This window comes from Parambassis ranga, chromosome 13, assembly GCF_900634625.1.
Source record: "Parambassis ranga chromosome 13, fParRan2.1, whole genome shotgun sequence".
Taxonomy (NCBI): Eukaryota; Metazoa; Chordata; class Actinopteri; family Ambassidae; genus Parambassis; species Parambassis ranga.
The window spans coordinates 18,281,530-18,305,602 of NC_041033.1; the positions used below are offsets into that span (position 1 = coordinate 18,281,530).

The following is a 24,073-nucleotide window of genomic DNA, read 5'->3' on the forward strand; positions in this document are numbered from 1 at the left end:
AAGAATACAGAATACAGTTTTTAATAAATCATTAGTGAAAGATCACATCCCTGTTTTCTGTGTTATCCCAGGTTGCCTTGTATATCTGGGACAATGGGAAAGGTCCACATCTCACTGCTGTGCCTGAGCTGTGCACCGAACCCGAGGACTCTCCTCAGGCCCGGCACTGTGCAACCACTGTGAGCAAAGAGCCTCCGCTGTGTGTGAGTATCTGAGATCCATCTGACTGTCCTCCATTCCCCAGAAATATGAAAAAAAAGAACAAAATGAAACAGTGACATAAAACAGGGGACGGTTCAATCTGATGATCTATGATGTTCAGCCTTCATGTCCAAGGCTGCATCTGAGCAGCGCTGACATCACGCAGTGAAGTATAACCTTGTGTGTTATTGCTTTTTATGTGACACTTTGTAGAAGGCTGTGCATTAACCTGAAAAGACAGAATCTTTTTTTTTTTACAATTTCTGCTGGATTTAATTTGGAAATGATCCCATGTTGCTAAGCAACATCTTCTTCCAGTGTTACCAGAGTTATATCAGTCAGTTTAGTCTTTTGTTCTTTTATCTAAATTAGTTTATTTTATTCAATGTCAAATAGGCTCAATTTCTTTTGATTTATCCTGTCTGAACTAAGAATACTGGAATTCATGTGTTCCCAGCTGGTGACTAACCAGCTCCCAGCTTCTGTATTCCCTCTGTCTCACTTGTTTTCCACGTGTTATTATTGTGAGAATATTGGCTGCATTTATCATTAAAACATCCAATTTGTAAATGTCTTAAGGGATACTTTCTATATTAGCCCGTTGGTTCCTTTTGTTGCACAAATTAACATGTAACAAGCACAAGTGTTGCTGATTTAATTAAACTGAAAGAAGCAGTTTAAGTCACGAGCCTGGAAGTGGTGCCAACACTTCATTATAATCATTTATTGAGCTTTGCCTTCAAAAGTTTGACAATAACCTCAGAATCTCATGCGTGGCTCCCTGAGGTAATCAATACAGCCGAGAATAAAAGTGAGAGGAAATATGCACACATCTTAAGGACACTTTTAATGCTGCGTGTATGTGAGTGGGAGCTGGTGTGGCTTAGGTCACAGTGTAAGTAAGGTCGGTGCTTTTTAGTGTCAAAATGAGTTTTTACTCGTGTTACAGTATTTATAGCCATGTTTCCCCCAGGATATTGTAGATATTAATGTTTGCTCAAGCTGAAAAAGGTCTGGTTCCTGAACCGATGACTGAAAATAATCAATAATAATGGTGAACATTGATGCTTGTCTATGTGCCGGCAGTGTTATTGATAGCGTGAGAAACTGGGATGCAGCTGAAAATGTCCTACTTCTGATTTTTCACCGTCTCTCCTCCTGTTTTTAACAGAAAATGTAAACAATCATTTGCTATTCACGTCACATACTGCACATGCATCCCTGGTCTGTGACCCTCTAAACTGTCAGATTTATAGTCATGTGGTTATTACCTCCCTCTCTGTGGAAATCACTGTCCCCATAAAACGACATTCATTTAAAGCACAAAACAGGACAACAACTTAGCCAGAGAAAAAAACGTGCAGGTTTAATAAGTATTCAGGGAGAAGTTTCCTTTCAGACAATAGAAGATGGGACTAATCGCCATCGGACTGTGCTGGAAAACTGGTCACGAGACAAATTGCAGAGCGGTGCCAGACTAGTGCTCGGCTGCAGTGTTGACAAAAGATTGGAGAGCCTCAAGAGGCAGATTTAAGGAGGTGAAGGACTACAATCAAAGTGGCCACGGCAGCAAAACATTGTTATTTATGGGCAATAATGGAACACTGTCCGCTCTGTGTGCCTGTCCTCTCAGAATGAAGTGTGCAGATTCTTATCTTACATAAAAATGAGCAGACAAGAGGCAGTGAGTGCAGATAATAAGACGATATTATGCAGAAATGTTAAGATGTTAGTTTATAATTTTACAGGCAGAAAGCACACAGCATGTTGTAATAACATACAATATGACAGGTGTTACAGACACATCAGCCCAGCATGGTCTTGTCTATAGTTTTATTTACTTATCCTCTCATTTGTGTCCTCCTCTGTCGCTCATGCTTCTTTTTTTTTACTTCCAAGGTCACAAATGAAATGATCTAAGTCGGCATGAATTTTTTAAACACGCTGCATAACAGATAGTGTCTGTCTGAAAGTTTAAAAGAAGGAGTGCTAAAGGCAACCGGAGGGCCAAATTACCTCAGACCATTTCCAAAAAATTTCACTTTGAAGAGATGAACGTTTGGTTGAGACCTTTGTTGTCTTGTGTATAATATGATTCAGATCCATGTGGAATTCTGATTCATGTCCTTTTATTCTCATCACAGGGGGAGCCTGTCAATAAAGAAGATATATTTGTTGCTGTGAAAACGTGTAGGAAGTTTCACAGTGAACGAGGTGAGTCATACTCCCACTCCCACGGCATCCAACAGAGATGCATAATTTAACTAGATGACATCACATTTTTCTGCTCTTGTTTTCCTTATAATGGATTTATTTTACCTTTGTGGGACTGAACAAGTGCTTTTTAAATATTTAATTTAATGATTTTCCACCACCAAACCTGAGTGGATTCAGGACTGTCAACCCAACGACGGCCCTCACTGACGCAATCCGTCTGACATTAAGCTGTTCACAGTGAATCGACTTCTCGTTGAACTTGCTAAAATGCAGTCAATAACTGACATGACACACTAACTGTAGAAGGATCAGACAAACATATAACATTCCAGAGGTTATGTCACTAATTAGCTTAATTAACATTTCCATTGCCAAGCTGCCATAATCAGTTTCAAACAGATGAAGATGAATGTTAGATGAATACATCAAAGATCAATAAAACAAGAGACATGAAAGTGCTTCACCTTTATTCTATGATGTGAATCAGGCTCTTTGATCATCCTAAACTTGAAGTGATCACAAATTACAAAAGCAATGTGACCATGAGAATGCACATTCATCTCATAAAATGTAAACAATGACATTATGATCATCAGAACATGTCCTGTTTTCTTTTTATGGCAGACTGATCTGTTTCTTTGCCTAAAACTTTCATAGAAACAGCTCTGATTATTAGCTCAGCTTTTTGGACATTTAGAGTATAGGTCAATCAATAATGGTTTTTCAGCGTTGATACCAAAGTCAGTTATTAATAATCTAGGAGACTGATACTTGCAACATGATGAAACAGATGCAAAAAAAAGTGTCAAGATTTATAATTAAAGTCCGAGGCATGTGTTTAATTCAGAGGAGGGAGCTGTTAGCACAGCAGTTATGTAGATAAACAAGCAAATCAAACCTTTCAACATGATCTTAACAGGATAAATAAAAGGATAAATAAGACAGAGCATAGCGATTTTACACATGTAAATAATCTGCTGTAGATGTGAGTGACTTTGATTTCATGCTTATTAGACTGTAACAGTATTTTGACAATAGTACATGTTGACCTTTTAATTAAAGTCACATCAACATTAACATGAGAAACAAACAGCATCTTAATATAACCTGATGCAGACAGTAGCTGGTCCCAGTAAGCGACGTGCATTTAATGTTTAACCTTATTGTTTCAGGCCTGGTAGTCGCATGGATTAACAAAGGAACTGTTCAACATTTTCTGTAGCATGCAGGTCACAATGACAGCTGATGAGTCTCCAAGAAGCCGGTGTTACATTGAGTATGATCACTACGATGAGTTAGCCTGACGCCTGTCAATGATCTTATTGTCAAATCAATGACAAAGATTATCATAAAAATGTCAAATATCACCTTGAATAAAGTGCTAAAATTTGTTTGTGGTTTAGTTCATTTGATTTTATTTAGTGAGAAACAACCAACAACACAGGAGAAGTAAAATGTAAAACAATTACATTTAATGGTTTTGTCGAACATCAGTTGGCACCTGGTCGTGGTGCTCATTAGCTATTTGGCAGTGTAACATGTAAACACTTCCTAATTGACTTTTTCACTGCATTCTATGATCAGTTTGTTGCTTGTGCGTTTTAGAGTCTGTTGATGGTCTGACCTGTGTGAAACCTTTTCTTTGTTTGCATGTGTTGACCTAAAAGTGTTTACTTTCCTTCACCAGTTCAATTTGTGTCTGAGAACTGAAGACCAGCCAATGTTTGTGTGTGTGTTTGGCTCATTCTTTCAGTGTTAAATATGTCACTCTGATTCATTTTTGTTGATTTATAAGAGTTGAGCGCAGCCTGGAGCTGCTGCTGCTGCACATGTCTGTGTATCTTGTCTTTCTCTGCACTCCTTCACCTCAGCATCCTCCATACAGACAGATCTCAATCAAACCTATAGGAAAACTGATACAAAAAATTAGGTCAGCGTTGGATGATGTGCATGAACAGAATTGCTTCTCCGCTATTTTTTTTTTGTATTTTTTTTTTCAGCAGAGGGCAGGCAGTCAAAGGCCGCAGGGCACTATGCACAATATTTTTTCTCTTGATAAGCACTGACAGCAAGATTCCATGCCTTGGTACAACTCCTGGAAGTAAAGAACGTAAAACATTGTAAAACTGGCTGCCATTAGAAGGGTTATTTCTCCAACGGACAAAAGCAAGCCAGGTTTATTTGTATAGTGCTTTACAAAATTATATCTGAGAGGGGCCGAGCTGAAAAAAATCACCTGAGGAGTACAAGTCACTTAAAATGTAAAATATATTGTAAAAGAAATTAAATAGAAAATGTTAGGAATAAACCAGGAAAATCGTTAAGCTGTTAATTACTCAAGTGCTTATATTCTCAAAAGAAGAAACATACACAGACAAAGTCTCCTAGGGACTGTTCACCCCTTTAAGATCAGGTCAAAAGTACATAATACTTAAGCACACATATCTCACGTACATGAGGAAATGTGCAGCATAATTCCCAGAAAAAGGCTTCCACTGCGAACAAAGAGAGAGCTCATGTATATGAATTACAGCAGAAATAAAACTTAACTGTTAAATAGGAACAGATATTAAAAAAACAATCCCCAACAGTGATTTACTGAAGCTCCGTGCCAAACAGAAACGTCTGAAAACAATTTAGAGACGGAGCAGACCTGAAGCCTTCTGTGAGTTCCCGTTATGTGAAGCATACAAACTCAATGCAGACCTGTCTCAGGTGATCTGAGAGGTCTGGATAGCAGCAAATCACAACACCAATTTGTGCCTAATCCACTCTTTCACTGCTTTGTAAAGCCAGCAGTGAGTTCTCTGACACGCTGCAAGCCGATGTAAATGTCAGAGGAGTTGACAGAAGTGATCAGCTGTTACACAGACGGACAAAAGTTGTTTACTTTTTTATTCTCAGTGTAATAAATGGCGGTTTTTCATCTGTTTTAATGTAGCTGATGATTTTTTGCCTGATTTTGTCATGTTTATTGACCGTGACACTGCTCTGACTTTTAATCTTCTTCGCTGCTTACTCATGACATGGCAGAATAGTATTCATCTTCAAACATGATGTAGTTTTGAAGTTATTCTAAAGCAGGTGGGAGGATTAAAGGGAACATTTCATCTTGCTCTTGTCTTTGAATTCAATCCATTTTTCCTCAGATGATTCAGGGATGTTTTATTAGTATATATCACCACAAACAGACGGAGACATCACAGAAACCTTGTAGTGCAATAAAAAGGAAACAATTATTTGGTCAGGGCTACATTGCATAGAAGTAGTTATCTGCTTGTTGTGAAACTTGGTCAACACTGTATTGATTTTTCTCCCCTTTGCTCCAGTTCCAGTGATAAAGCGGACTTGGGAAAAAGATGCCTTGTTTCTGGAGTACTACAGTGACCACGCTGATCCTTCCATACCAACTATCAATTTAGGAGTTCCAAATACTGAAAGAGGTGAGTTCTCCTTTTGCAGCCTCAGGTTTTACCGACACATATATACCTCGGCCTTGGCCAATGCTGCAGACTCAGCTGCATATACAAAGGTACATGAAAAACGAACTGGCAAACTAAGGCCGAAAGATCCACAACCTGCAGCCCTGTGAGGGCAGAGTAATTCAAAACTAATATTGCAGGAGAAGTGGGCCCAAAGTGAGTGTTAGTGGCTGTGTCAGCCTGCAGTTTCTGGCAGCGTTCGCTGTCCTTACAGACCCACATCGGCCACATTTATGTATTAGATTTTATTGCATACTCTTTTGAATGAACTTCATTCATTCTGAGGTGAACATGGCTCTGTGCTCTCTCTTTATTCTTGAATTTAGGCAGCTTCTGGAGCTCTAACCTGCACATTTACTGACTACAGAATTGGCCAATATAACCCCCCACAACACTGCAGAGTTATCAGGATTCAATAAGGGATGGGTTTGCTCCACATATTTTATTAAGAACTGGGGATTATTTTATAACATTTTACTTTTTTAGTAGCTTTGTTTAGAAGCCCTACAGATACTGTATCGTCCTGTTTACCTTTCTGGTAAGCCCACAAACTATTCATTCTTTTGTTTTAAACACTATTTGGATTTTATACCGGTAAATGTTGTCATCATTGTACAGTAATACATGGCAAAGCAAAATTAGGGAGAAAGTCATTTAGCAGGTGTTCACTGAGGCCCACTGGTGGCTCCCTCCGGAGGTCCATGAGGTGTGATTGACTGGGAGGAGACACACCAAGTTTCTCCTAAAGGAAAATGCATCCTCTGCTGGCTTAAACCCTGTCATCCCTCAGGAGAAGCTTTAACTCAACAACATCCTGCAGCTTCTCCTCAGGGAGAAATCCTGGGATAATGTTGTTGAGGTAAATGATGCAGAGCTGGCCTGTTACCACTAACGCTCCATGGTGAGCCGCTGCTTCGCCATAGCTGAAATGCAGTTGAGCATGCACAGAGTTATTATTTCAATATAGCAGAGTGACATGTACTGTAAGTTTGGTTCAGGCTCAGCTTGAGCTCCTGTCATTTCTGAATGAGCCTGTCAAACAGTTCTATTTTTGCTCAGACATTGCTGTCCAGATATTCCGACAAGTTCTCCTGGCCATTTTATTTATAGTCCTGCCAGCTCCTTTAACCAATTTAAAGTTCATTGCTATCATTCTTTCATTTAAACGTTTCAACAGAAATCAACTGGTGCATCAGAGGACGAGCCCATAACTGGAACATATAAAATATAATAATCAGAAACATGTCCAGGAGTTTATATACACTGTCGACCATCCAGACAGCACCTGCTCTCTGCTTCACTTCCTCTCTGCTTGCTTGAGGCGAGGCCCATTTGGGTGAAAATTATTCTCCTTGTACAGTCTGATGGCTGTCAGCACAAAATGGCACCAAAGACCTCTCATGTTGCACCTTTAATGGGATACTGCATCAGCTGGAGCCATTTTCGGTCCATGTAAGAAAAGTGTAAAGGTTGCTGTTGAAAGGAGTCTAGTTTGGTCTCCAGCCTCTTTTTTTACTTTATGTCTCCAGGCTGCTTTGGACTATAACAAGGACGTCTTTAGCACAACCCCTTTCCATGGAGGCAGTGAAAGATGCAAACTGCCACCGGCTACTTGCTGCTGTGTGTGGAGTACTCTGCAGCAGAGCCAAGCCTTAAGAAAGAATAAAAGTCAACCTCTTCTTGTTGAGTTGCTCTGTTATCTGTTCAGCTTTTTTGTTGATATGCAACACCCGTACTCATCTCACCTACCCCCTCATTGAGGGTAGTGACAAGTCTCACCCTCTTCTCGCTCTGTAACAAATCCACAACCTGCTCCTTTGCTTTTCTACCACTGAACTACAGACGGTTTTACAACATCAGTTGTCAGGGCTGTCAGCTGCTTTACATCTAAACTGGAGTCCAAAATAATGACATGACAAATAGCTTAACATCAGCTAAAGCTTTCCTTTATTTGTCGGCATGTTGGCTAAGAACCCTGCCAGTAAATGCAACTATCTGTGCATTATTACAGCAGCTACCAGCGCCTCTCAATATAGTGCAGTTATAAGTGAAGAACTGCTTGAGATGGCATAACTAGTGAAAAGTTGGAGGTGTGATGTGTGAAGAGTAAACAGGAAGGTGACAGTACAGTCCCCTGGGCCCGCGCACTGCCACACTGCAGCTTATAATGCATCGCTAATATGCAGCAGGCCATGTTTGACTGAAGGCAACCTGCTTTCAATTCTTTAAAACACTAAAAACACACTTTGATTTTTTGTGACATCCAGGAGGAATGATTGCGTTATACAGTGAATGAGTGCTTGGAGTTAATTGAAAGTGTAAAAATGTTCATGCTGTGCAGGAGCTGTTTTATAACCCAATTAACTGTGAGAGCCCGTTGGTGTGAGTGAGGAAAGGGTTGTTTTTTCTAATTGATTGATACAGTGTTGTCTTCATTGATTGCATTGATTTTATGTCTTTCCTAATGTTAATCTGTATTTACAAACACACAATAGGAACAGGCCCAATCTCAATTGTATGAGAAAATTTTAGAAAATTAAATGCTGATAATGATGTGTTCACAGCAGCCAAAAAGATCTATTCATATCACTTTATTCAATCATCTGACAGAAAGGAAGCTGATTTGAAAAGGAAAGAAGATTAGAAGAGAAAATGAAGGAATTCTTATATTTGAGAAGGTGGCATTTTGATAGAGCAGAGTGAAGTTGCTATGACAAAATATCGAATATGCAAAAACGACATTTAAGCTGAATGAATTCTCCTTGAATTTTCTTCAGATCTGTATAGTAGTAAGTAATAAAACCTGTCACAGTTATAGTCAATGTCATCAGGAACAGCAATCCATTAAAAGTTTCTCTCTTTACATCCAAAGTTTGTTGCCACAGTTTGAATAATATTAAATACACTGCGAACTGACATCTGAGGCTTTTAGGATTAAAAATAAAATGTGCTCCTAATACAAAGTAATTGGATTTCATGCATTGTGCAGCATTTTTCTTCAGGTTTTTATCAAAGCTGATAAATAAATACTGACATCTGGACCTTGTTTTGCCCCTTCCGGCCGTCCTGAGCACATATACCATAACACCTAGTATAGATGTGCATCTAAAATCCACGCATCCTTTAGCTTTTACAGATGATAGCTCGCTTTACTCCAATGAAATCTCCACATTGTTCAAAGATGTCGTATTAGTGACAGAAGCATTCACTCCTCCTGTCATCCACCCACACACACACATCACACATTGAGGATAAAGTGGAACATCTTTGTGTTATACGGTAACTGTACAGCAGTTATTCTGTGTCCTTTATTATTGGCACCTCAGAGGTCTGGACCTCAATGGCAGCGACAGCCATGGCTAAGGCCATGCTTTGGCTAGTTGTTGTGTAATTGTAGTGGACCTCTTTAGATCTAAATGTGAGTCAGTTATCGTTTCTAACCTGTGCACGTTTTTAAAATATGTTTTTCAGGCTTTTCTCTTCCTATACGTCAGACCCTGTACTCGGGCCAGAAGGTGATGTGTGCTGTCTTTCACAGGCCCGCAGCCGGTTACACTGTGATAGAAATTCAAGTTGAAGTTGCTTGGCTTCTTGAACCAGCTCATTTGCATAAGTCGACACATTACCATTACAGTTGCATTACAGTTGGTGCGACTTACCTCTGAGTCTGATCTTATTCAAGAAAAAGCCATGGCTCCACTTCCCTTTAATTTATGTATGTTTTGAAGCCGGTGTTGGCAAAATCTGTGTCAGGGATCAGCTGGAAGAAAGTGTTTCCTGCCCTTTATTTCTAGCCAGTAGTTTTTCCTATTTATTTATTTATCTTCATTTTTGTTTTGGCAGCAATCCACAGTCCATCAGCAGGACTTCAGGATCCACTTTGGTTTGGTATTTATCCAGATACAGACAGTATCTACATACAGATACAGATACTGTCAGTGCATAATGCCATTCAAACACAATTTATAATAGACTTTACGTAGTGGATTATGTACAGTAGATTGTGCACTGGTTGTGTCTGATGTAATGTTAAACATTAAAAAATATTTAAACAGAAATGCACCATGCAGCCACTTACAGACCGTAAAGCCAAACAGAAATCAGATAAGCATGCAAAGAAATGATATATGACTGAGGTCAAATGAATAATAAGTAGTTTTAAGTGTCTCTCAGTGACAAATATCCCCCAGTTTGAGACATCCAAAGTTTAATTCCATCTTTTGTTTTTATCCTAAGGCCTCTAGCTTTATGCTAATATCTGCTGAGCGCCTGCTTGAAGTTCATCAGCAGTCATCCGACATCAATATGTCAGGAGTCTGCATTCATCAGCATTATAGTCAGCTGTGCCCTCAGAGCCGTATTTTAAAATCATATCATGTATCTGAATGTGAACCAAAGAAAATGATACATAACACAAACAATAACATTCATCAACCAAGGAGACAAACAGACAGATTGATCCTGGAGACTCCAATAAAAAGCTAAACATCAAATAAATTAACCTACGTTCCCTGTAAGGACAGCTTTTTCACCTGATTGAAGACCACCTAGTTTATCACGCTGCTGTCACAGAGAAATATTAAAAGAGCAATTTGTAAAAGTTCAAAATTCAAGAGTGTTTAAACTGGAGTTACATTGTAAAAAGGTAAGGGATAATTATATAAGCTAGCAGTTTTATATCATGATGATCATCATTGTGCTATTAATTCATTTTTTAATCATACTCATTGCTTCTTTCTGCCTGAATGAAAACATCCTTACAGTACAGTGTCTTTTGAAAATGGAAAAATAAACTCAACAGTCTGAGGTTAACATTTCAGACAGTCTGAGCAAGTGAGAGTAAAGATGATGCAAGACCCAGAAATGTGAAGGTGTCATCAGAACTCCGTCAAGTAAACATGCCTACAGAACTATTCATGGTCAAGTGTATTGTGCTTTACCTCCGGTGTGAACTCTGAGGCTAAAGAGAGGGACCTTCTGCAGCGGTATGTTCGAGTGAAAGGCGCCGTGTTGGGTCTCCCCCTTTGGGTGGAAGTTTTGATGATGCACACTGCATCCCTTCAGTCCACTGAACACCACTAACCCTTTCCAACTAGAAAGACGATTACCAGGCTCGTCTGGAGATCTGTCTCTGAAAATGCATTTTTGGATTTTATTCCTGTCAGCAGTTCAAGGTGTCCTTTCTTATTCTATATTCAGATCCTTGGAAAAAAACACCTTGGGTGCCTTATAAATAAAACAGTAGGCCCTCAGTATTCTTTGTGATGCTTGCCACCAGGGATTTCCATGTCTCAGCTTTCAGCCTTGATGGTGCACAGATATTTGGATTCTGATGGGTATATTTCTTTGGTTTCCTGTTATTTGTTGTGTACTACCGCATGACTGTTTTTGTTTTTTAGAAGCTGGCAGAACATTTTGTTCCATCTGGCCGTCATGTCAAACATGCCAGAGAAAAAGTTTGTTCTTTCCAGCCCATCATGCCAAATGTACCTTATTATTTCTCTGGGATGTCAGAGAGAAGACGGTGACTTTTGTTCTTTTCAGAAAAGCTCTAGAGGACAGATGTGTGATATGAACGACGAAAAGGGACTTTATTTAGTGCTGTGCACTACGAATCTGAAAAAAGGTACTGGTAAATCATTTAAAGCAGTGGCCCTTTGAACGTGAGGTCAACTTGTTGGATCTCTGCAGAACCTGGTGTGTGTGTGTGTGTGTGTGTGTGTGTGTGTGTGCGTGTGTGCGTGTTCGTGCGTGCGTGCGTGCGTGTGGTGTCCTTGAGGAAAATGCAGAACTGGTGCTTGTTCACACAAGACTGTCAAGTTAATGCCAGCATACAAATGAATGATGCAAACAATGGAGCTCTGTTAGATTTGTGAACTTTTATTGCAGCCAGAAAGAAGTCTGTGACCTCAAGACAAAAGTTGAAACAGGTGGTCCATGTGAGGAAACCCCCAAACATGTACATGTATCTGCCCTGCACTGAAGAATGACTGAAATTCCTGCAAGGCATTGTGGGAAACTGATCCTACACAGTAAACCACCTCCACCCGTACAGCTGCTACGGTTAAATAAGTGAGACTCCTTCCTTTTTAAATCCTCGAGGGGTAATTAATGACTGTGATTGTTGTCCTGTGTGTTTGTGTCTGTGTGTACGCATGTAAATAACTGCTTATACACGGTGTGTGTTTTTCCCCCTGCAGGGTCATTTATCTTTGTGATCACAGTACAGCAGCGGGTCAATATGTGATTAAGTCATCCGTGCCATTCTATTGATAGCATGTCTCTGTCTGCAGGCCACTGCGGGAAAACCTTTGCAATCCTTCAAAGGTTTCTGAGCGGCGATGTCCCAAACACCCAGTGGCTCCTTGTTGTGGACGATGACACACTTATCAGGTATTTTTTTTATTATGTTTTTTTTTTTCAATATTCCCCCCTCCCCCACTCCCTTCTTTCTTTTTTCTCTTTTTTTAGCGGGGACATGTCACGCTTCATTGTTAAATGCCACACTTTCATTTATCTTAGACTTTGACTGACATTTATTCATAACTTTTCCAACACGTTGCGTCTCAGCTATGAAAAGGTTTGCACAGTGAAAGAGGGAAACACTCAGAATGAAATCACTCTGGGAAAATGAGTTTCAGAGATATTACCATCCTGTTGAACATCTAAAAGCCTCAGTACATAAATTCCTGTCCGGCTGGCTTTATGTTCTGTCAGGTTGGCTCTTCACGTGGAGGCCTCCTGGACGTGTAATAATGCCCGGGGGGAGAGCTGTTTTTCCAGCTTGTAAATGGACAGTTTCATGGCCGTGCAGGCACAGGCCTGACTGTTTGATGATGATTAGTGTGTGATGAGTTTGATCTGTTGCTTCCTTCCTTACAGCCTCCCCAGACTGCAGGTTCTGCTGAGCTGTTACAACCCCTCTGAACCGGTGTGTCTCGGGGAGAGGTACGGCTACGGCTTGAGCCAAGGTGGCTACAGTTACATCACAGGAGGCGGAGGGTGAGTTTCACACCTTAAATGCTCTGGGAATAATGATGGAAGATACGGAGGTGGCAGAGGAACTATAAAGTGTGTAATGAAAAACCTGTAATCTGTAATTTACTGATAAACCATTTTCAATTCAGTTTTAAAGTGTGTTGCTCCCCTGAGGGAAATTAAGTCCACTGGCTGTATTAAAGTAAAGGTACTCAAGGAAAATATGGACTAAATCACTGCAGAACAGTCTGGAAATGATCATCAGTTGATAAGATGACAGGGAGTCGATGTTCTTCTACAGAAAATACAGATTTATGGAATTTTATTACACACAATGCTCGTTTTTAAATGTACATGTCTGCCGTCGGTGCTGAATTCTAACATTTCTATCGAAGCGATTTAGCCTGTCTGCAGATGAATCCTGAGTGAGTTGAAACTCTACTTAGGGACACTTGAGTTGCTGTGACACTTTACAGCTGCCAGCTTTCTCAGAGTGAGATCTCCTAAAAACCGTTTTGAGTGGCAATGAGAGATTTCTGCGTGGCAGCGTGAGATTTGTGTTTTCATGTGTAATTGTGTCATTTGAAAGGATTGTCACATCAGCTCATCATGCAGTTTTGACTCTCGGCTTTGTCGGCCTCTCTCTGAATGAGTAAAAACACTCAAAAGCTTAAGATCACTGCTGAAGGGATACACGCATTACTTTCCGATCATACCCGGCTTTTGCTTTGAGTAAACACTCTGGCTGAATCGGCTGTGCTGTGTGTCTGGCTGCAGAATGGTGTTCAGCAGGGAGGCCGTGGCCCGACTTCTTAACAGCGGCTGCAAGTGCTACAGCAACGACGCTCCAGACGACATGGTGCTGGGAATGTGCCTGAACGCTCTCGGACTTCCAGTCACGCACAGCCCCCTCTTCCACCAGGTTGTATTCACACTTTTACAATATATGTCTCACTCTCTGTTTTGATACCTTCTGTGAAAATAAAGTAGGATTTAAAAAACAATAACCTTTTTTTATGAAATAACAAAATAAATAGTTTGGAGGTATGTGACACAGCTCTCCTGGACTGTGAGGGGTGAGTGATATATCCATGGTCTCAGGTAGAAGCAGATTATACAGCCCCTGTGACAGTGAGTGATTGAGAAAAAGTTTGAAGTCAATAACTTTTGTGGTGTTTCTGTTTCGGATAATTGGAAATTGAAAATCATCCGCACCTCGGTCTTAAGGGCTTATCACTGAAGGAGACCCTGAAGGACGTGGTGACAGCACCATGATAGGTGCTTCTGTATACAGCATGGTGAGGCTGAACTCTAATGTTGAAGAGACAGCCTTGAAGATGACACACCCACCCTATTCATTCATGACCACTGGACTATGCAGAAAAATGTATGCACTGACTCCTTCTATCATAGGCCACAAACTTATCAATCACCTCTCATATATATGTTCATGAAGATTCTCAGTCATCCAGGTCATAATTCGTAGAGAAGATTGAAGCAAGGCGTCTGGACTTGTAGAGTTTTCTTGAAGACGCTTCAACAGTTCTAACTGTTTGGTGTGGAAACATGGTTTATATGTGGTGGAGGACCTCAGTGGGTGGGTCTGAGTGAAATTCCCAAACAATATCACTAAATGTTTCCTTACTTACCTGTGTTGGTCTGGCTGACTGTGTCAGGTGTGTCTAACGACTGGCTAACAACTATGCGACTGGTGGAGGGGGTCTGGTGCTTCTGGTGTGAGCATGTGACTTGGAGTGGAGCATCCCACATGCTCACAGCAAGAACAATATTGTTTGTGAGTTTCACCCTGACCCACCCACCGAGGTCCTCCACCAAATGTAAACTATGTTAGAACTAATGAAGCTGCTTTGATGAGCAGCGAAACGCCTTCAAGAAAACTCCAGACGCCTTGCTTCAATCTTCATAAGATAAGATAAGATAAGATAAGATAAAACTTTATTAATCCCGAAGGAAATTCTTGTGCCAGAGGTATCAAGTTACATTAAATGCAGTTAAGTACAGAGTATAAGAGTATAAGTGTCACTATAATCCAAAATAAGAGTACAGTACGCAGTATGAGCACAATATATGATACATGGATACAATATGGAGATGTAAGGTGCTAAGTAAACATAAATATAGACCAGTGGAGGGAATGACAGTGATGCCTGACATGATTATCTAGCGCTTCTCCCTACAGAAAGGGGAGGAGTTATACAGTCTGATGGCCACTGGCAGGAAGGACCTCCTGTGGCGTTCTGTGCTGCTCCTCGGTAGTCTCAGTCTACCGCTGAATGTGCTCCTGTAGGACAGCAGTGTGTCGTGCAGGGGGTGAGACGTGTTGTCACGAATACTGAGGAGTTTCCTCAGTATCCTCCTCTCCGTCACCTCCACCACAGACTCCAGCTCCACTCCCAGTGCCGAGCCAGCCTTCCTAATGAGCTTGTTGAGTCTGTTGGTGTCGGCCGTCTTCATCCTGCTGCCCCAGCACACTACAGCGTAGAAGATGACGCTGGAGACCACCGAGTGGTAAAACATCTGCAGCATGGTCTGGCAGACGTTAAAGGACCTGAGTCTCCTCAGTAGATACAGGCGACTCTGTCCCTTCCTGTATATTGCCTCTGCGTTTGTGGACCAGTCCAGTTTGTGGTCAATGTGGACACCCAGGTATTTGTAGCTGTCCACAATGTCCACGTTGGTACCCTTGATGCTGACCGGGTTTGGGAGTGTCTGGTGCTTCCTGAAGTCCACCACCAGCTCTCTTGTCTTTGTGACATTCAGCTGCAGGTGGTTCTGTCCGCACCACTCCACAAAGCTGTCCACCACACTCATATACTCCGCCTCCCGACCTCTGCTGGTACAGCCCACAATGGCAGAGTCATCCGAGAACTTCTGCAGGTGGCAGGACTGTGAGCAGTGTCTGAAGTCCGATGTATAGAGTGTGAACAGGAATGGAGACAGTACCGTGCCCTGGGGTGCCCCCGTGCTGCTCACTATCGTGTCCGAGACGGTGTTCCTCAGCCTCACAAATTGTGGTCGACCTGTAAGATAGTTAGTGATCCAGGTGACCAGTGGGGTCTCTACCTGCATGTCCAGGAGCTTCCTATTCAAAAGGGCAGGCTGCACGGTGTTAAACGCACTGGAAAAATCAAAGAACATGATTCTAACAGTGTTACCTGCCTCCTCCAAGTAGGTGTGTGCTCTGTGCAGCAGGTAGATGATGGCGTCCTCCACTCCAATACGGGGCTGGTAAGCAAACTGCAGGGGGTCCAGCGATGGTTCCACAACAGCACGCAGGTGTTTCAGGACCAGCCTCTCCAGAGACTTCATCACATGTGAAGTCAGAGCAACTGGTCTGTAGTCGCTGTGTGTGCTTGGATGTTTGGTCTTGGGCACAGGAACAAGGCATGTTGTCTTCCACAGGGCAGGGACAGTCATCAGGCTCAGACTCAGGGAGAAGATGTGCTGGAAGACCCCACACAGCTGTGTGGCGCAGTCCCTGAGTACTCTGGGGCTGAGTCCGTCCGGTCCTGCAGCTTTTCCCGGTCGTAGGCGACTGAACTCCCTCCTCACATCTTCTGTGGTGATGGTAACTGTGGACACAGAAGAGCAGAGAGAGAGATCTGAAGGGGGAGGGTGGGGGGTTGTTAATGGGAGGTGGGGTAAGGGGGGCAGGGTGATGTTATTGATGGGGAGGTGAAACTGGTTAGTGTGGTTAGGGGGAGGGGGAGGAGGAGGAGGTACATTGTTGTTATTGACAGGTGTTAATGGTGCATCACAGGGAGGGGGAGGGTGGTCAGGGAGTGGACTATCAAACCTGTTGAAAAACAGGTTCAGCTGGTTGGCCTCCTGCAGATCTCCATCCATCAGCTGGTCGGAGATCCTATTGTGGCCGGTGATGGTTCGCATACCACTCCATACCTCCCTCAAGTTGTTCCGGGCAAGTTGGCTCTCCAGCTTCCTCCTGTAGCTCTCCTTGCCCTCTCCAATCTTCTCCCTCACCTCTGCCTGGGCCCTCCTCATCTCCTCTCTGTCTCCACTCAAGAAGGCTGTCTTCTTTCTGTTGAGTGATGCCTTGATGTCCTTTGTCACCCATGGTTTATTGTTTGGAAAGCAGCGTATTGACCTGGTGGGGATTAGAGAATCTGTGCAAAAATTAACATATTCTGTGATACAGTCTGTGAGTGTGTCTACATCCTCACCGTGAGTGTCACAGAACACATCCCAGTCAGTCACCTCAAAACATCCCTGCAGGGTCTCCAGGGCTTCCGGTGTCCACCTCCGTACAGTTTTGGTGGTCACCGGCTGCCGCTGTACTGCTGGTATATACTGGGGTTTGAGGTGGACTAGGCTATGGTCTGATCTGCCCAAGGGAGGGAGAGCTATGGAGCTGTATGCCTCTTTAACATTAGCATACAGTAAATCTAGAGTTTTATTTTCTCTTGTTTTACAGTCCACAAACTGCTTGAAAGTGGGCAGAGTTGATTTCAGATCATCTCCACCTCTCACATAGAGGACATTTTTTAGCGGCGTCTTTTAAAGATGCTGCTTCTTGTACTCGCTCATCAGAGACAGATGGAGAACTGTGAAACACACAACTGGCTGGTAACTGATATTTAAAAGCCCCGCACACCCACACAGGTGCCTCCAGCACTCCTCACACTGTGTTTTAAGTGCTATCATAGATTCTGTAATTATAAGAAGGTGAGAGTGAAAACCACGCATCTGTGCTGCTGAGATACTCGACAGCTACAGCAGCTCTCACAGGTCTGACCTGGCATCCATTTTTTACTAACCTGTAATTATAATGAGGATGTTGACATGAACTAAACTGGTAATTGTAATGTCTGTGATAACACAGGACAATACATGCACGGTAGGCTGAAGCTCTGCAGAGCGAGTAAAGGTAGGATTTTGTACATGCACAGGTGTGACTAAGAAAATTAATGAGCAAAAGAATCCAGCCATTTTTCATTGTATTATTCACACCTGTGCTTTTGCTCTGTTCCAAACTCTCTTTGTGTAAATTGTCCCATTTGAACAAAAACCACAGAAGAAGATGTCAGCTGTCACCCCTGCTCTATTAGCAGAGACGGGGGAGCGTGTTGGTTTCTCTTTATGTGACATAAATATCAGTTTCTGTTTCCAGTGAGCTGTATCAGAACATAAACTTGTGCTTTCGTGCCTTCGGTCCTGCTCTCGGCAGCGCAGACTGCACGCCGTCTCCTGCGACTGCTTCCAAATATAAACGACTGTACTTCATCTTACCTTCCAGGCACGCCCAGAGGACTATGCCCCGGACTTCTTAGCTCACCAGGTGCCCATCTCCTTCCACAAACACTGGAACATCGACCCCGTTGCTGTTTTCAACAAATGGTTCAAGGATGACTTGAGCGCAGACGATCTTAAAACAAGCATCAAGACGGAGTTGTAATGATTTTAAGCACACGGCGGACCTGTATGAATATGTATGTATGTACAGAGAAGTGTGTGTCTGTCTGTGTGTGTGTGTGTGTGTGTTTGAAGGTGTCTGTCCACAGGTGTACATGTTTTTGTATCGTTGATGTCGAACTGTCACTCAGATGGACCATGCAAGCGTGTTTCCATGACTGAGCTGCATGTTGAGGTCACTGTTAATCTGGAAAATATGAGTATAATATATGTATATTTATATCATACGAGCAGCCCTGCAGAGGAGCCTTTTCTTCTCCTCTCTCTGGGAGGTACTGTACCTTTTAAAAATGAACTCATGCTGTACAGTGTGCTCTATTTTGTCATAAAAGTATCTGAAAATGTGCTGCTTTTTGACTTTGGTTCCTGTCAGAGGTTTAACCCCTGGATAATGAAGTCGTTAAAGGTTAATTGAGGCTACAACTGACTCTGTGCTGCAGCTACAAAACAATATAAATGCTCTCTAAAGCATCCTGAAGGTTTGTAATTACTGCTAAAAATGTGCCCAGCATGTCGTTTTTTTAAAAAAGGTCCTGCTGATGCACGGGCAGATAAACGTCTTTAAACCTCAACACCCTCATTACAGCTTTTCACCGAAGCCATCTGTCTCTCAGGAGTCAGCGCGACCTCAAACAGAGGCACAGGAAGTGAAATCTCAACGTCATACATGTACTTTCTGTGTAAGACACTTCCTGATACCCTGATGTATGAGGCAGAAATGAGTTTTATCAACATCAGGACCAGTTTTTCAGATAATTAACCGGCTGACTCAATCATCTGCTGACCGTTATTAAAGGCCCCACACAGACCTTCAGCCTGGATGTAGAATTAAACACATCTTCGTCTGGCTGCTTGCCATCTTGGAACATTAGTCTGTTTTAATGCTTCATTCTCACAAAACTGGGAGCGACAAAAGCTTCGGACAGCCAGCCAATTATGAAAGGCTCCGTATCAATGACACTCAGCTAACGACAATGTGAAACGTTAATAAAGGGACGGCTCTGAATGGCGCGCAGTAAAAACACAGTGGATGTTCTTCTACTTACAGATTTCTGTCAGCATTGTGCTGCTAAATTTACACCGTCCTAACAGCACAGTGGGCTGCCAGGAGTTCATGAACAGTCTAATAGCTTCAGGCATTTCAAGCAGGGCAATAACTCAAGTAGACATCCCCCCTAACACACCTATGAATTGTAACCTATTTGCAGGAAACAAATTAAATTCCTAGTGGGACTCACCCACACATGCAGTGATGAGTGGTGCTGGTGAGACTCTGCACTGAGGGAAATCCTCAGCATAATTCAACAACATCGCAGTCAGGATGAACTTTGTCTGCTGTAACATGGATTTTAAAGATGCTGAAGTTAAGAACAATTGACCCGACTGGTTTATTTTATTTTATTTTCTCTTGTCTGTGTGGAGCTATGCTTCAGGGTTTCTTTATAGACATTGAATCATATCAAACAAACTCCTCCTGCAGAGAAATCCCACTCCCACATCTGAACTTCAAGGTCCTCAGAAGCTCAGCTATGTCCACACCTTGCGTCAAACATCAGCTATGAAGCTGTGAACATTGCAGTGGGTTACACTGGAGCAGCAGCGGAGAGGATGGTGGTGCTCTGCAGACTCTGTGCACCTGCATCTGAAGCAGTTAAAGTTAAGCCTGTCATCATATTTTATTTTCCATACCTTTGTAGATAAGATCAGCTTCACATGGACAGATTATTCAAATCCTTCACAAGGCTTTATTTGAATAAAACATTGGTGAGCCAGCTCTGGATGGAGAGCAGTTGGAGGCTGTTGAATTTCCTGTCGGGGGCTGTTTGAACATGAGTATGTTTTCCTCTGAGGATTCGCTGTGACCAGCAGGGCCTCCAGAGTGGAGCAGATGTGAAGCGCCGCAGCAGTCAGCGCTGTCTCAAATCTTTGTCACAGTCATCACAGCTGAGGCTTTTATCATCCCTCACTTTCCCTCACTTGTTGCCAATCTGTTTTCCATCGCTTCAGAAGAAGAACAAAGAGATTTGAGCTAAAGCTCTTTTCCGTTTGAAGTGGTTTCAGGTTAATTAAGCCTTCGGTAAGTACTGTCTGCTGTCGGATATAAATAATCGGTCACAAGTAATTATCGACTATGCTGTGAGACACCTTGTGTTCACTCCGTAGGGACCCTTCTTAGCAAGCTAGGTACTATGCTAACAATGCTAAACGGCTAATCCTCAGTCAGCTAGCAGTTTGGCTAAGTACTGTAGGTGTCTTGCTAGGTAGCACAATAAGTGTTAAATGCTTGTAAAAAATAAAGTAATATCTATTTTAAGTGCATAATGTAACATGCACACATTTCTTAAAATATAAATGCATTACATTATATTAGTTAAGTTTAGCACTGGTTTACTTGCTGATTTGCTATTATTGATAGCATAGTAGCTAGTGTGCTAAACTGGACTAGCTAACAGAACAGTTATCATGCTGTGAAGAAAAAAAAATTAAATAAATAAATAAAAAAATTAAAAAAAGTTTTCATGCTGTGTGTACTCAGGAACTAAAACCTCCATTGCCTCATTTAACATTATGTAACTTACACAGTTAGCAGTCTGACAGAATATGTTATAAATTACATTTTAGTCCATCATGTGTGTTCTTTACTACAAAAAGTTTGAAATATAGCTAATTCTATAAAGTCGACCTGCTGTTGTATGATACAGGCTATTGCTAATTAGCAAAAGTTAGCATGCTTGGATGCAGACGTGAGTTAGGGACAGGCTGTTAATGTTAGAGTAGTTTTTATTGTTAGTATTTTTCTGATTTGCTTTGTAATTAAAGGAGTTACAATTGCTTTTGAACAGAAATATAAATTATATGTGAATTACTGTGCATAAAAATTGTATTTCTGTGAATAATTTTAAATTCCCCCCCTTATAATTCAGGCCTGCAGGTCACTCAGTGAATCACATTGATAACATGAATGTAATTTGTGCCAAACTGAACCTTTCTACATAATTTAAGTCAGCTAAAAGGTCAGGCTTTCAAGCTGATTCATGCTCTACAGCTCGTTGTATTTTAATGTTTTCCCTTCAGTGTGAGACCGCTGACAATTACAGTCCCACCTCTTTGTGTGTCGCTCTCTCTCACACACACACAGAGAGCGACACACACACACAGACACATGCAAAAGCCCACAAATTAGTCTGTTTTATAAGTCTGGTGTGTCATTTGGTTTGGAATTTATAGATACAGGCATAAAGGTTTTATAGGTGTCTGAAATCTCATTTTACCAGGGAATATTTAACAGTCACAGTCATCTAAATATATTAGATGGCACTGATTATAAACATTATACATTCAGAAGGTGTTCCTCAGCAGGAGTCATCTCTTTACCTGTCTGTTTAGAATAAGAAAATCACGATAATGAAAGTTGGCAGGGCTGGCAAATTAATTATTTTTATGTATATGTATAATTCAGCGGTGCTCTGTAAGGGCAATATGATTGTGCCTGCTCAATTTATTTCCTCAGAATAAATGCAGTGTCAAATGACAAGAGCAAGCTTGAGAGACATTCTTTTAAAGTGACAGAGTGGATAATAACGGAGAGGTGTGCAGATGTGCTGGGAAATGGGCAGGTTGCACTTACAGCAGGCTAAGGACAAGCGCTGAAAGTCAAACTACTGCCAGCTCCACACCATCCGCTATGCAAGGTTCGTTTTATAGCTAATCCACTAGTAAAATAAATAGTATGCTGTCATAGTGTCAGGCTACTGCTGGTAGCGATTAAAATATTTCTGAATACTTACCGTCGGCCGGCTGCCTGGTCGAAGATTAGATTAAATCAAATAAACTTTATTGCCCTTGCAGAAACATTTGTCTTGCACGTGGAAGTCACAGCAGCAAGGACACTAAACAGTCAAACTAAACTATAACAAATAACAATGCAGGAAATAAGGGGCACAATGTATCAAATTATAAATGTAATTACTGAAAAAAATCTCATCCAATTAGTGTAAACACCCTGTCATCATAAAGAAAGTATAACGTGCAGAGTGTGTGTGTGTGTGTTGTGTGTGTGTGTGTGTGTGTGTGTGTGTGTGTGTGTGTGTGTGTGTGTGTGTTGTGTGTGTGCAGTGAAGATCCAGGCTATCATTCTGAGTTAATCAGTTTTATTGGCAGGGGAACAACATGGTCTGTGTTCAGTCGACACTACGGGACACTGCAGCATCTGCCCTGTGAGGAGGGATGGCATTAGATGTCTGGGATGGTGGTGAACAGTGTATGCTTATACGTTTGTATGTGCTTTGTGTGTATGTTTATAGACCCGACATAGACATAGACAGGAAAAGCAGCTCATATTAAATGTTGTACCCTTGATATTTTGTCATAATTACTATGCTAGTTTTGATTCATGAGTGACGTTTGATGTGGCTTTGGTTTAATCTCAGTTGCTGATGTTATGATGTCCTTGACCGATTGCTCACCTTTGCCCTCATCTCCAGGTCAGTGGTGGTTTGTGTTAAATGATCATTTACATCAAATGCCCTTATGACCAAATTCTAATAGTTCGTCTTATATCAAGTAAGTGTTGGTATCAAATCTGATGAAAATCTGTTCTTAAGACATTGTGTTGACAACACACTGCTGCCAAGAGAAAAAGAAAAATCCAGATGTCATTAAAAGCTTGGAAATTTTCCTCCTCAGAACATATTAAAATATTTTTGGTGGCAAGTAAACTGGAAAAGTTTATCCCTTCTGAGCAGTCAATCAGGTCCATGTGCTATAATCCGAGTCTTTAATGACGTGGAGGTTAACGGTGTTGTTTGTTACAGGCCTTAGTGTAGAGAGTAGCAGAGGCTGACAGCAGCTCTGCATGGCTTTACAGACAGTATTAACTTTAACACGCTTATGTTTTAAGTGAGAAAAGAGTGGGAGCACTTGATTATGTGAGATTTCACCTCTAGTTCCTGAAACTGCATGAGCAGCACGCACTGTGTGGGGGTGTGACATGGCTCCAGGATTAAGGAAGGGTTTGTTTACGCTCTGCTTCATCACTGTAACCAACAAATACCTGCTGCTGCTGATGCAGTCTGTGGAATATTACATACATTTCTCTGCTACTGGTTTAAAGTATTGATCTGTGAGCTCATCACTATTAGTGTTTTATGGATCATTTTGTCTTCCAGATTTGATCCAGCCCACCTCACCTTAGCTTACCGCTGCTCCAGGAAAACATCTCCAGCTCCAAGGGCACTGGTGCTGTTCAGGTATTGTGTGGCCAACACTAGTCTGCTTTCAGTTGTTGCAAACATAGTCATTCAATAATCATGAAATAACAAGTGCAAAGCACCTCAGCGTACACGTGCCTTGGTTCTGCAAGAGCTCAGTGAAACATGGTGTTATGAACTAGTCAGGATTCTTCCCACACATGTTAACCCTTTATCTTTGAGACACAGTAAGCAGAGAGAAAAACATCCCTGTTCACTTTCATCTCTGTGTGAAATGTAATTATTTTGATAGGTGTGGGTTAGTCAGAACCAAATAGGCTCTGCAAGGTGAATAAAAGCCTGAACCGGGTAATTTTACATTCATCTGGATATAATTCAGAGAGTTGTATTACAGTGTAGCATGGTGTAAAGTCAGAAATATTCTTTTGGTGAAAATACTAAAATATTAGGCTGCTGTAACTGCCTCTGTGTTATTGATTTGACACATTGGGGCATGATTATCGACATTTGTAAAGGCGTGTTGGATGAATGCGT

The 24,073-nt window shown here is 41.6% G+C and overlaps 1 protein-coding gene across 1 annotated transcript in view; it reads left to right on the forward strand.

The window, feature by feature from the left end:
• The window catches only part of b3glcta (beta 3-glucosyltransferase a), a 60,152-nt gene extending 41,511 nt beyond the window's left edge, over positions 1–18,641 (forward strand). Inside the window, exons 9-15 of the mRNA XM_028419559.1 lie at positions 72–203; positions 2,346–2,415; positions 5,748–5,861; positions 12,194–12,293; positions 12,783–12,902; positions 13,656–13,800; positions 18,154–18,641. Of these exons, the coding sequence (XP_028275360.1) occupies positions 72–203; positions 2,346–2,415; positions 5,748–5,861; positions 12,194–12,293; positions 12,783–12,902; positions 13,656–13,800; positions 18,154–18,312 (840 nt within the window). The 3' untranslated portion in view covers positions 18,313–18,641. The remainder of the gene's footprint in view (positions 1–71; positions 204–2,345; positions 2,416–5,747; positions 5,862–12,193; positions 12,294–12,782; positions 12,903–13,655; positions 13,801–18,153) is intronic.
• The last annotated feature ends 5,432 nt before the right edge of the window (positions 18,642–24,073 follow it).